We start from the raw sequence: 14,095 nt of genomic DNA on the forward strand, positions 1-14,095 counted from the left end.
GTGTGGTTACCCTGTGTCATGCTGTACCTTTTCTGAGTGTTTATGAGAAGCTTGCATCCGCACTGCCCATGCTGTACCTGCCCTCCTGGAAAATGTGCTTGTGAAGCAAGTTTTCATCCTCAAGCTAAACAAAGTGTTTATCTTTTTCATTTGTTATCAGCGTCAAATCAATCACCCATTTATTCGCAGCATTGGGGACAGCTGGCAGGGAAAGCAGCATCTTTTCATAAGTGAGTGCCCGCTGCATCTCAAAGTCGAAGCCATAATCCAGTGTTTCGTAAATAATATAATCCCTGCATGATTATGTCTCCATGGATACAGGTTCTATATGTGCACCCAGGTCATGTTTATTTAGGTGTTCGCGTGGCTGTTTGTTACTCCGGATCTTTACCTTCTGCCCAATAATCCTTAACATTAGGCTCTGACTTTTCAGACATGGGTTCTGTTTAGATAGTACACAATGTGTTGAGATTTTTTCTTGTAATAAGAATTTGTCAGGTCGCAGGGACAGATCACCTCTACACCTTCTCTGTTCATAAAGAAAGAGATTGGTTGATGTTATGGGTGAAATGCCAGTTACATATGAGACTCCCAACTTCAAGTTGGGAGATTCTACTAGCTGGAAAGTTGTCTTCAGAGCATTCATACCCTATAATACGAAGATTAAAAGATTCCTAAAAAGTAGCAACATTTGACCCTGGACTCCCCAAAGTGAGGTGCTAAACCTCTCTATTAACAGCTTCAGAAAAAAGCTATGTTGGTGGTTTACTTGCTGGCTTGCCTTGTCCATCAAGGATGGCACATTTGGCCTGTCTTTTAAGTCATCTGTTTAGCCAGTAAGCGTCCAAAGATGTGGTTGATTAAAGCTGTGGTTAGACCCCGTCTCAAATCCCCAGTTCTTAGTGGGGGCTGGCTGAGTTTATAGCCTTAGAGGCTGTCCCAGCTACCAAAAATCTGATCTGCAACCAGCCAATTTAGGCCGTTAAAATGAGGTGCTCTGAGGAGATGCCTATGTGGGTACCAGCTCACTCGAACTGTGCTCCTCATTGAAAAACTTAAAAAGACTATGAGACCCGTTAGATCCTTAACCGGCTTCACACTGAACTCTTTCCTATTGGAACAGGGTCGGACCAGCCATTCTACGACTGAATGTTACCCCGAGACATGGCTGCTTTCAGAGCTGTGTAGACTGTCATGACCCTATAGCAGACTCCAAACCTCGATGGTAACCGAGGGCATCCTGCAGCATGGAACTGGTTTGAACATTTTTGCCTGAGCTAATTTTATTTTGGTTTTCATTCTTGTTCTGTGTTGGACACTGATTGCGGATCCTACAGTAGACCTGTTTGCTGAAGAGCAACTTTTTAAAGACTTGGCCTTTGGCACGCATTACTGTCTGTTTGATGTAATCAAGACCTGGGTTCCAATTTCACTGGTGGGCTTTGGGGTTACTGGACTTTTGGGACTGTTTGTAAACTCTAGTGGTTCACCCCTGCACCCAGCTAGACACTGAAGCAGACTGTCAGCCACAGGGGCAAAAAAGCAACACTGTATCTATCCTTTTGTTACCTCTGCCCCATTCCCTGTGAAAATGAAGCATTGTAGTAAGCCAGTAGAGCGGAGAAACACAGGATGCTGAGATGTGTAAACGCTTTAAACATGTTAATGGTCTTTATTTATGTATTTATTTGATGTTTGTATAGATGGACCACACAAAGTCGATGTCAAAGTACTTTAGACTGGAGTGAGACAATGAGGAGAACCCCTCTCTAGAACATACATAAGATAGAAGCAAAATGTAGTGTACATTTTGAGAATCAATCATACAAAAGGATTCTTGTGACAGAAAACAGGTTGAAAAATTAGAATCAGCAAACATTCTACGTGCACATCTGCACATGTTCAAAGTAGGTAGTTATGTGTCCCACAGAACTGGAAGTGAGGAAGCATACAGTTATGTAGGACGCTATTGGGCTGCAGTCGAAAATATGGCATATTTTAAGACTGCAATGCCGCAGTAATGTCTGCACTTTGATGTTTTGAACTTGCCAAACGTTACCTCTCTTTAAATAAAAATGGTAATATTCAGGAACAGAATCCTCCTTGAAACCTGCCCTATAACCAGTGATTCCCCCTGGGCCCTCAAGAAACGGCCTCCCGCAAAAGTATGCCCAAGTATGTAGGCAGCCACCTCTTCTGCCTACCATTCCTTTGTTTCCACATCAACCACACACCAGAAAAACCCACTGGCAGTGAGTAACTTGAATCAAAATACCAACTCTCCCCTCTGTCACTACTATCTGTGCTTCACCTCCGCTCAGTCATAGGCCTCCTCACCAAACCCTACTGTATTAATACAACATTATTGTGACCGTCCAAGCACCACATGTCACAGTTCAAGGCATGTCCCACGCCTGCAACGCTCCCCCTGCTACAAGAGCATGCCTGCATTTTTATGCACATCCACCACTAACCTGCACCATCTCATTATGATTTTCTTTCTGGAGAGCAACAGAGACTTGCTACAACATAAGTAACCAAAAACAAACAGTATCACATAACCCCTGCATTTGGCCCACTCCTATTAGTACACATTGCACATATACACTTCTGAATACACTCAAACTAGCCACGTGTTTACATTCTTTTATGGAAATACTAGGCCTCAGTTTTATTACATGCATGGACTCTACGTTACATCAAAGACCTCATCAATCACAGTGGTCAAGCCTAATTCAAAATGACAAGGCCAAAAAAACGTATTGCAGTGTCATAACTCATTCTGAGTGCCACAAGTCATTCTGACTGGATAATAAATCATAATTACGAGATCGGTCATAAATCCCGGTTGACATTATTTCTTCCATACATAAATCATTTTGACAGGATCATAAAACTTCGCTTAGTGACAGGTCATAAATCACCCACGGTTGACATGTATTTAATCATCTCTGCCATATATCAATCAAGTCCTTGTCATTTGCTGGTCATAATTCTGACATTTTCTGTTGTTGATCAGAATCTAGGTGACGGCTAGTAAGCTTGGGCTGCAGTGCTTGCTGGAGCCCCTTGACGCTACGCACCTTAGGCTCGCTGGCGGGTTTAGTCAGATGTGACTTTGAACAATGCTTCCACAAGAAGCTAGGAGGAGAGGAAGGTTTTAGTTGATTTGACACCATTGCACACGTTTCTCGGGAGCCATGCTCCAGTGATGCCTTGGTTGGGAGCACAGGAAATATGTATCTCACTCATTCTTTCACTTTCAACCTGCTTTCTACTCCAAGAATGATCATATGCAGCTGCCGTGGTAGGGCAAAGGGTGCTGAGGGTGGTGGGTTCTAGGTTGTTGTTGATGTATAATTATTGGTTTGTACAAGTTTGTATTGTATGCCAATACAAAATTATACCAAAAACAAAAAAATGCGGTTGTGCACCCCTGAACCGCTAAAAATTGCTAAAAGGCCGCATGAGTGACAGATGCATGCTATAAAATTATGGTAATATAACATGCATATCCTGCTTCCCCCTCACATCTGCACTGCCAACTCCTGCTTCCCTCTGACATCTGCTCTCTTTCTTGCACACTCTCTTCCTCCTGCCGTCACCCATTGGCTCCCAGTGATAGAGTTGGCCCATAAGTAGCTCCCAGTCTGACTGATGGCTGTGCATGCTTTGTCCCATGGCAGTGTGCTCCTACTGCAGCTCCGGGGATCTCTACAGGCTCTGGATGTCCACCGGCTGCTTCGGAGAAGAGACCGTCCGCTTGTTTGCAGCTGAACTGGTGTCAGTGCTCGGTATGTATCCAGTCTCGTTGACTTAGCACTTCACGGGTCCTCTTTTTTCAGGTGATCTCCTTTTAAAATGTAAGTATTATGAAGCATAGTGGCACCAGCCGCAAGCATATGTAAAAACAAATGATTGAAAAACAGCCTGATATACAGCCCATTTTTTCCAGGTCCTCCATATGCACTTTCAGCCTGCAAGAGCGTCAAAACTGGCAGAATTGAAACCTGTGCTTAAAGAGGTCACAGGAAACATGCAGCACGTTCTTATACCCTCTTTATTGTCTAGTGTTTAGTCAAACTTTACAAAAAGTACAAAACATACATACAATCAGTATGATGCAATCAAAACTATAGCTGTCCCTCCCCATTATACATTAGGGAAGTGATAACACTACATTAGCAACAGTAACTGTAGCAGCGCTTCATTACATCTTTAGAGGCACCCAACAACAGATGACTTTGCTGCCCCTTTCACTGGTTTGTCAGATAGGAGGTACAAAGAGTTGCTCAAAATGTTCCTCTCCGGATAGTTTTTTTTTTTAACTTGTTTTTATTGCAACACTGCACAGATATCGCATTACATGTTAACCTTCCAATTTACAATGTATCAACGGTAGGCTGATTATCAGTGTAATGAAGCAGTTGTTTACTTGAGTGCCCATATGCTCCGCTCAGTAGCTTCATTACTGCGCACACGATAACTGCACGGTGTACAGAACTGTTCCCGCAAATGAGAAATATATACCTAATCTAACTTGTAATAAGGAAATAAAATAAAGACAAAAAGAACCCTAGTAGCTATTGGTGGTGGGAACCTAACCCATAGGGAATAAAAACCAGGACACCTAAAGCAGGACTATCGAGCGGCAGGCAGAGATTTCTGAGGATACAGGGGTAGGCACCTCAGCCCTGTGATGAAGGCCTGTAGCTGTATGTATAGGCGGGGGCTTTTCAGGAATGTTAAGAAGGGACAATTCGGGTTTGTATGTGCAGTAGAACCTATAGCAAAACTGTCACCTAGACGCCCACCAATATAAAAACAACATGGGATGACCTTATCCTAGCCAAACGTTCCATCACCATGAAGTGAACACTTCCCATGCCGCCCTCCCCAGAAGCCTGGGTACAGGCCCTAATCAAATAGGAGATGGCTGAGTCCACGGCTGTCCATCATGAGGAGGCCGCGCGTAGCCCACACTAGGGAGGAGTTGCTGTCCCGACTGATGGATCCACCTCACCACCCTGAATCTGGAACCACTTGCCCGTCCATCCCCATCGCCCCACAAAGAGGGCCCCTTATGCCACACAGGATAAGGGCCATTGGCCATCATAGCCATCCTTCCCCACATGGGCCAAACACTCACCATGAAACGCCCGTGCCCCTGGACCACACTACCATGATGCTCCCTTTCCTCCTCTAATCCCCCTCCACTCTCTCTCCTTTACCCCTCTTGCTCCCCTCCTGCTCCCCATCTGCCAGCTCCACTGTTTTTCCTACGAACTGGATAGTTATTTACGCAGATTCCAGGCCTAGGACTTAGTGGAACGGGTCTTTCCTCCCATATATGTATTTACTATCTACATTTGTACCACTAGTTACACTCACTTGTGAAGACTCTGCAACACTTCGATTTTGTAAGATGTACTGGTAGTTGATTTGTATTTGAAAAATCAATAAAATATGTTTTAAAATAATCTAATTTTCAGAAAAAGATCTGTAGTGGCAAATGACAGCGGAGTCAAATCAAAAATTGTTGGGCGCCTTCCACTTTTTTCATTCTATGATAATGACCCTTTGATAAAAATCCATCCATGAGTTCGTCATGCCAGTCACACCTCAAAGTTGGGACTAAGTGGCATCCAGGGTACTTGATTTGTAGGCTATTTAAAAAAAAAATTGAGCCGATAGACCATTATTATTATAGTCTTATGCCTTTTAGTGCCAGAGATCATGATCTTCATTTTAGTTATACTGATAGTTTGTTTTACATAAGATAACACAAGATAACAAACCAGTTCAACTGCATCTGACGACCTATTTCAGTCTGAGATATATATATATATAAATATATGTCCCAAATAAGATCACCGCATTCTGCAAAGACCATCCAGCACTCCAGGGGTAATAATCACTCTGATTTATTTTTCTTGCAACAACAACATCTATGCGTTTCGGTGGCTTCACTATATAACTCTAGCGGGTGATAATATTGCCCCAGGATGAAACCATGCAAGTCAGGCAAAATCCTTTCTTATTTGTTGCCACTGATAATAAAGATAAAGAAACAAAGTGTTTGTGTTTTACCATTAGAGCAGGGCAGATCTGCAGTTTCATCGGGGGTGTATCTACCAGCAGTGCAGCAGGTGCAGTTGCATGAGGGCATAGGGTTTAGAGATGCCTTGCTCCCCACATATAGCTGCTTTTTAATGTCAGAAGTGTGGATTGGGGTATCACTTTCCTTGATTACATTAGGGCCTATGACATCTTTGCTTCGCCACCTAATGCCGCCTCCAACCAACTGTGAGTGAGTTTTTGGGGAGAGGTGTGTTGATTAAAATGGGTTGCCGTGCTGCAGTTTGGTTAAGCATGTGTAGCATCAGTTTAAAGATTCAACAGTACAACAATGTGTTGGCGCTTAGGGCACTGTTCTGAATTCACAGTTCCTGATCCCTTGGTGAACCTTCGGTATTGTTGACCGGTCACAATGACCTCCTATTTTATCGACGTTGTCTGGCATCAATGGTGTCTCCTAGTCTGGGGAATGCGATGTGCCATTCTTTGTTCTTCTGTTACCATTTATGTCATTGTCCTCCTCACTGTTCTTTTCAGGTTACCTCCATGACCTGGGGATCGTGCACCGGGATGTGAAGGTATGAAGTATGAGGAAGTAGGAACGAGATGTGAAGAGAGTGCGATGCAGATGGAAGAAGGGAGTGTTGGGGACGGAATGGGATGTGGAGATGGGGTAGGATATGGCAGCTATGAGCGAGGATGCGATGATTGCTTTGGTGGCCGTAGACAACTTGTGAAGGTCGAATCCGATGTTTGGGTCCTTGCTGAAGGGGTGCTGTGGTTATGTGGAAGAAGGAATAATGTGGAGGGAAGGGTTTGCAGATGAGTGGAAGAACCTTTCTGCGGGAGGGGTTTAGAGGTAGACTGGGGTCTTGTGGTATGAATGGGGAGTAAGTGGAAGGGGTATTAAGAGGGGAAGGTGGTCTGAAATGGATGACAGGGAAAGTGTTGAGGATGATGGTATCCAGCACAGAGGTGGTGTGGGCATGGAGATTGGAAGTGCAGAATATGATGGTGGAGAAGGGGCACACAGCTGGTTGGGTACAAGAAGCGTGGGACTGGATATGGAGGAAAGAAGGGGTGTTGAATTAAGAGAGAGTTAGTGCTTAGGGGGTTCGTGTTTTGTGCCTATCTGGCACAATAACGGTGCAGGTGTGCAAATGGCTGCTAAGACCATCACTGTGTTCCTCTCCCTTATTTAGATGGAGAACATACTGCTGGATGAGAGAGGTAGGTGTCTATGATCGCACACTGGTGCCTGTCATTGCCATTAAAGCTTTAAGTGTCTTTATTTTTGGATGAACTTCTGTAGAGAAAAGGCCCTTTTGGTATTTTATAGATTTTTTAAATTGCCAGTGTAAGACAATATGTATGCTTACAGTCAGACTGCAGAATGGAGGAAGAACCCACCTTGAAAGCGGGTTCTATGCCAATGAGAGCGAGTTACATGCACACACAACAACCGGGCCACAGGGAGTGGCGTTGCAGACATGCACTGTGATCGGCTGTCATGGGAGTGCCTGTGGGTGCGTGGTCCAAATCTGTGCTTGTAGGCCCGCCGACTAGCACTCACCTTCGGCTATCGGGAGGCAGGGCCTTCCCACGCTGTCATTGTAGCTTGGTGGACTGATTTAAAGAGCCTTTCACTTTAACAGCAGTTTTCCTTCACACAGAGGATCAAGGGCAAGGGTAATTCCCACTAGAGCCATGCTTCAAGCAAGATGACTACCCTCCCTATCATTTACTCCCTCATATATAAAAATATGATAACATAGAGATTGGCAGGCGGTCTAACCAATCACGTGTTTAATCACCTGGAGCACTCAAAGAATCACAAGCCAAGGTGGGAACTTGGACAGCGACACAGAGATCCAACTAGAATACCAGCAGGTCACAATGACATCACTGTTCAACACATATTTGCACTTTCCTTGAAAGGCAGCCTGCATGCGCATTTAGCAGGAACCATATTGTGCTCTCTTGGCCTTTGTGGAATCCCCGAGTCTTTCAGAACCATTCCTTTGACAATTTGTACTAACAACCATGTACAGGGAACTAATGTCAAAATCCCTCATGACACAACTTCCTTACTACTCAAAAGGTAAAAAAGCTAAAAAGCTAAACATACATGAACCGTCTTCATGTTACACTGACAGTTAGAACTGTCAGTGTAACATGGATATATCAGCATGCAAACCATAGAGACTGTCTCACAGCAAAATAGATCAGCATTTGGCAGCAATGGGTTAGGCCGATGGATCTTTATCTTTAAAGGAAGGTAAATGATGAAACCTCTTGAAAAATGGGAAGTCTCTGGCTGTCTATTTCTTGGTCTGTCTCTTTTTCCGGCTTTATAAATCTTTATTGCTGGTTCCTTGTCTCTCTGGTCTCTCCGACTGCCCCCCTTCCCTTTCTCTGATTCGTTGTTTTAATGCAGTTTTGTTTTTACACTGTCTTTATCTAATGTATGTGGACACAAAAAGGTGGGTCCACGAAGAATGAATTCACATGATACTTTAATAAAACTTCTGTATCCCGACCTTCCCTTAGGACATATCAAAGTGACCGACTTCGGCCTTTCACGTCAACTTCATTATGGAGAGAGAGCATACACTATCTGTGGGACCCTCCAGTACATGGGTAAGTAGGCAGGGCTGGCATCAGATCCTCCCCTATGGCACTCTCCATGCTTGGGCGAAATTACAGAACTTGCATCAGCCCTTCCCCACCGCTTGCTTCGAATCCTTCCCCAACTCATTTTCCAACATGGAAAGCTGGGCAGGATGGGCACCAGATCTCACCTGAGTCATGCTCTGAATATGGAATGATGGACAGGGGCTGCACCAAATCCGTCTTTAGAATGCATTGTTGTGATCATATCCACAGGTAACCCTTTACATAGGTGAAGGTGTTATGTTACCCCCAGGTTATTGGAGTGACTCCTAGATCCATAAAAGGAAATTGTATCCTTTTTCAGAGAAAAGGAGAACTGGTGGGTATCTCTCACTCCTCTCCTACAAAGTATTCTGTAGTAAGCAGGTGTGTTTGGATTCAGACAATCCTGTTAGAGCGTCACTCATCTGCAGGGGGTGTATACAGAGCCTCTCCCCATGCCTCAAAATCAGCAGGCACAGATAATAGTGGGTATTTCTCACTATTGTTAGTATACGCTATTCATCTGCATGTTATATGTATTAGAATGATTGTAAGCATTATTAACAAGTCAGCAATATTTGCTCAAAATAGGCCAACGTTTAGATGAGCTGCAGATATATTTCATCACATGTTTCTATCATATCTGAGAGCCTCATAATATGCCAAGGCATGCAATAATTCCCCACGTACTTCATTGTACCTTCAGGTCTAAAGTTGAAACTCTGTAAATCAGCATTCCCTCCAGCGTTGGGTCCGTGTGTCCTATGCCACCCCTTTTACTGGAATTTTATATACCTTTCTTAAACATGGTGTATTATGGAGCGAGGAGAATTCGGCTTATGTTTGGCTTATGTATCATCACACAGAATAATTCAACAATTCTTATTGTTTAAAATGTTACGTAGGCCATTGCTACTTTTTTTCTTCCGAGACAAGGTCATCTTACATTGTATCCAATGTGTGCACCAGAGTGGACATTTTCATAGACTGCCCTATCAGTGTGAATTATGGAAAACATGGCAAACTAACCACATAATTATTAGCTGCAGAGATGACAAATTAGCCTAATTTCTAGACCCTGTACTTGACCACACACTGTGTCCTATAAATACACTAACAATAATTGTGTTACCCAACCACCATCCCCCTCATACTACTTCCACAGCAAGATTACCACCATCTACAACAAATTCACCCACCTAATCCACTGCACCTCAACCTCAACAGCCTTGAGCAACCAGCAAACACCAGCCGAATGATCACCACTTGGTCTCCACTCACCCACCGACTCCTGCCCCGCCGTCTTTTCAGCCTCAGGACCGACCCTATCAGCACAGAACTCACCGGCATCATCTACACCTCCATCACCACAGCAGCCTTCCTAGACAGATGGAAACATGCAGAGGTCAGACCCCTCCTAAAGAAACATTCTGCTGACCCCGGCAAACAAAAAAACGATTGACCAGTCTCCCTGCTCCCCTACCCAAGAAGTCCATCAACAAACAACTTACCGACTACCTGGAACAAAACCACCTACTTGATGCTGTCCAATCAGGATTCTATACCAACTACAGCACTGAGACCGCCGTGATCGCTGCCAGAGCAACACCATAACCGTCATCGACTGTGGAGAGACTGTGGCCCTGATCCTCCTCGGCCTCTCTGCTGCTTATGACACCTTTACCCTCCACACCCTCATCAACATAGTTTACAACATCGGCATTCAGCAAAGGGTTCTCAAGGGGATCACCTCTTTCCTCACAGGACGCATACAGAACAACCAGCTGCCTCCCTTTACCTCCGGACATCTCATGCGACCTACCCCAAGGTTCATCCCTCAGCTCCACCTTGTTCAACACCTACAAGAACCCCCTCGCAGACATTGTCAGATCCCACGGCCTTAACATAATTTCCTGTGCAGACTACACTCAGCTCATCCTCTCGCTCACTGAAGACCCCTGCTCCACCAAAATTCATTTCTGCGACGCCATGACCAACAATACCAACTGAATGAGAAAACTTCCTTGAACTCAACTCCGACAAGATAGAAGTACTGATGTTCAGGAAATACACAGCCATCCAGGACCACAGCTGGTGACCAGCAGAACTCAGGAAAACACCCACACCTACAGATCATGCACGCAACCTAAGCATCATCCTCGACAGCAAACTGACCATGAAATGACTAGTCAATGCAGTCACTGCCTCCTGCTTCCACACCTTTCGCACACTCTGCAGAATCTTCAGATGGATCCCAGTCAACATCAGAAAGACTGTCACTCAGGCCCTCATTACCAGCCGCCTCTACTACGGCAACACTCTCTATGCCGGCAGTTCCACCCAGCTCCTCAAAAGACTCGGAATGCTGCAGCCAGACTCATTCTGGACCTCCCCAAATGGACCCATATCACCCCCCACTCCTCAGAAACCTCCACTCGCTCCCCATCCAGAAGAGATACCAGTTCAAGATCCTCATGCACGCCTACAAATCTCAGCATGATCAAGGACCAGGCCTATATCAACCAACAACTTAACTTCCACTTACCTGCAAGACACCTGTGCTCCTCACTAGCCATGCACACACCCCCTGCATCCATCGCAGCGGCAGCCGCTCCTTCTCCTACATTGCCACCATGGCCTGGAACGACCTACCTCTCCATCTTCGAACAGCACCCTCCCTGGCGGACTTTGGAAAGGAACTCAAGACCTTGCTCTTTGACTGATACTTCGCACCCACAAAGCCCAAAAACCCCTAGGGGTGACAGTGGTGTGCTATACAAATGGTATTGATTGATTGCCTCTATTGTATGCAACATGAAACATATACATAGAAGCTCTGCAAAACATATCAGGGGGTAAAACCCGATATTCCAACACCTCCCTCATCTTGTATCCCTATTCACCCCTATGTACATGAAAGAGTGTCAAGAATTGGATATAGAATGTTTTCTCTCCTGATTCATCCTCCATGCACATTTGAGAGGAGCTTGAACTTTAAAACTGAACCCTTCCCTTTTCCTGCCACCCTTAGGCCATGCATGAGCTTTGCAAGCACTGGTGGTGGAGGGAGGATGAGAGGCCAGGTTGTGGACCCAGATGCATTGCATTGGGCATTAAACCCTCCCACTGCCTGTGGTGCTGTCTTTCATAAAAATGAGGGCTCCTGGATTGAGGCATTAGTTTTTCCGTTCTGTGTGATGTGTGTCTGAAGACCCTTGTTTCTTCTTGGTCTTAGCTCCAGAGGTCTTACAAGGAGGACCCTACAATCATTCTGTGGATTGGTGGTCTATGGGAGTCTTGCTCTACGCATTGGCTGTGGGAAAGGTAAGCTCTTAGTTGGCCCTGTGTCAAAATGGGATTAGTGTCTGTCTGACTCAAATGCTAGAGTGATGAACTTTTTGGATGGGCGTTCTACATTTTCACATGCCATCATCTTGGAATCGATGGAGAGGGATATGGAATTGGGGTAAACAGCACAGAAAAATAAGAAATGATAAAATGCATCAATTGCCACCTAGATTATTGGATTCAATAATAACATTGCCAGGCCTTGTCTACAAGAAGTGTAGAGAGAATAGTGGAAGGCTGAGCATAGGATATTAGCTGAGGAAGAGAAATCTGGCCACAAACGCTATCAATAAATGGTAATAAACGGCAAGAAAGCACAGGCTAGCAATGCCTTTTAACATGGGTTGTACTGTCTAGGGTGCCACTAGGGCGTTCAATACGGATACAACCAACTCCAGATAGTGGCTTCCCTAGTTGATGTTTTCGGGGCTATGAAATTACATCCAGGCTTTCTGCAAATAGAGCTTGAAAATACGAAACACGGGAGAGGGAGAACAATACGAGAGACCTAGAAATAGTGAAATGTAATGTTATATATTCCAAATTCCCACCAATTGTATTCATTATCTACTCCGTATACATGGGAGATATGAGAGATACGCCTGCTGACTATTCTTTTGTTATCTTTTGTATTTTTGTTATTTCAAAGATAAATAAAAACAGTTTAAAAAAAAAGAAAATACGAAACACGTTCTCCTGAGAACTTTGGAACTCAAATAGTCTTAGTCTGCTGTGGCAAGATTCGAAACTACAGAGGCTGCTGACAGGACAGCTTAGAAGGAGGGAAATAAAACCGACTGCGAAACTACTATAAGACTGCCAGCTGAAATGAGCGCCATTTCATTGCCGGGAGGAGTCATTGCATGAAGAGCACAAGCACAGGTGCCGATAGCCATGAAGTCAGATTGCAGAGCACATCACTGCCACGACGTATGAGTACTTAGAGATTATATTCAGCAAAAAGACTAATTAGCACTAACCTGTTAATGAGCACCTCAGAGAGTTCAGAAGGTAAAAGTGCGTGACTTACAATATTGAAGAAGTAATGGTAGTTGCAGTAACAAAGTAGCGGACAGCAAGCTAGCCAAAGGTAGGCCAACCTTTAGCAAACATTTACAAACGAAGATACAAAAAGTGGGACACAAGCCTGTATCGAAACGCCGTCGACACTTTAATACACCTTATACGTCACTAGAAATGGTATCAATTGAATATGTAAAGGTGTTTCTTGCGATTTGTTTCCCGCATCGTGAAACTTTTGTCTGTGACAAACAGTGAGCTTTGCCTGAGCCTCCTTTTGTGTTTCTTAAATGTTTGTTTCTGTTGATGTAGTAGGATACAGGCTTGTGTCCCACTTCTTGTATCTTCGTTTGTAAATATTTCTTAAATACCAGACCTCTGTCCGGCTGGACAAGTCAAACTAATATAGCACTGATCGGGTCTATATTTATTCATGTGATGTTATGTTATGTTATATTTAATTTATAAAGCGCACGGCTACTTGGAAGTGTCCCGGCACTTGCTTCAGAAAGAAAGAAATGCACACTCATCTGATTAAAAGAGCAACGTTTTGAGTTTCTTCTTGAACAGCAGTGAATCTTTAGTGCCCCGCAAGGCTAGGGGCAACAGACTCCAGGCCAAACCAGCCCTGCGCACAAAGGAATTACCACCAAGACGCTGGCGCTTAAACTTCGGGGTCTGCATCAGCAATTGAGCAGAGGAACGAAGCTGTCTCCCTGGCGCATAGAAGGCAAATCTCTTTTGCAGATAGATGGGACCTATGCCATACAGGGCCCATTGAGCAATTGTCAGCATTTTAAATTTCAGGCGCGATTCCACTGGGAGTCAGTGCACGGAGCGCAACAAATGTGTCCAAACACTGTCCCTGGATGACAGACCCACAAGAAGTCTGGCTGCCAAGTTTTGCACCACTTGCAGTTTTTTCACAAGGAAACCCAGACAACCGAACAAGAGGGCATTGGCGTAGTCCAAGCGAGACAGAATTAATGCACGG

General features: G+C 44.5%; 1 protein-coding gene across 1 annotated transcript in view; it reads left to right on the top strand.

Annotated features, from left to right (window-relative positions):
• The window catches only part of RSKR (ribosomal protein S6 kinase related), a 46,545-nt gene that overhangs the window by 15,447 nt on the left and 17,003 nt on the right, over nt 1-14,095 (top strand). The window contains exons 5-10 of the mRNA XM_078681107.1: nt 161-230; nt 3,687-3,794; nt 6,616-6,656; nt 7,281-7,308; nt 8,629-8,718; nt 11,969-12,057. Coding sequence (XP_078537233.1) covers nt 161-230; nt 3,687-3,794; nt 6,616-6,656; nt 7,281-7,308; nt 8,629-8,718; nt 11,969-12,057 — 426 coding nt within the window. The remainder of the gene's footprint in view (nt 1-160; nt 231-3,686; nt 3,795-6,615; nt 6,657-7,280; nt 7,309-8,628; nt 8,719-11,968; nt 12,058-14,095) is intronic.

Source organism: Lissotriton helveticus, chromosome 3_1, assembly GCF_964261635.1.
Source record: "Lissotriton helveticus chromosome 3_1, aLisHel1.1, whole genome shotgun sequence".
NCBI lineage: Eukaryota > Metazoa > Chordata > Amphibia > Caudata > Salamandridae > Lissotriton > Lissotriton helveticus.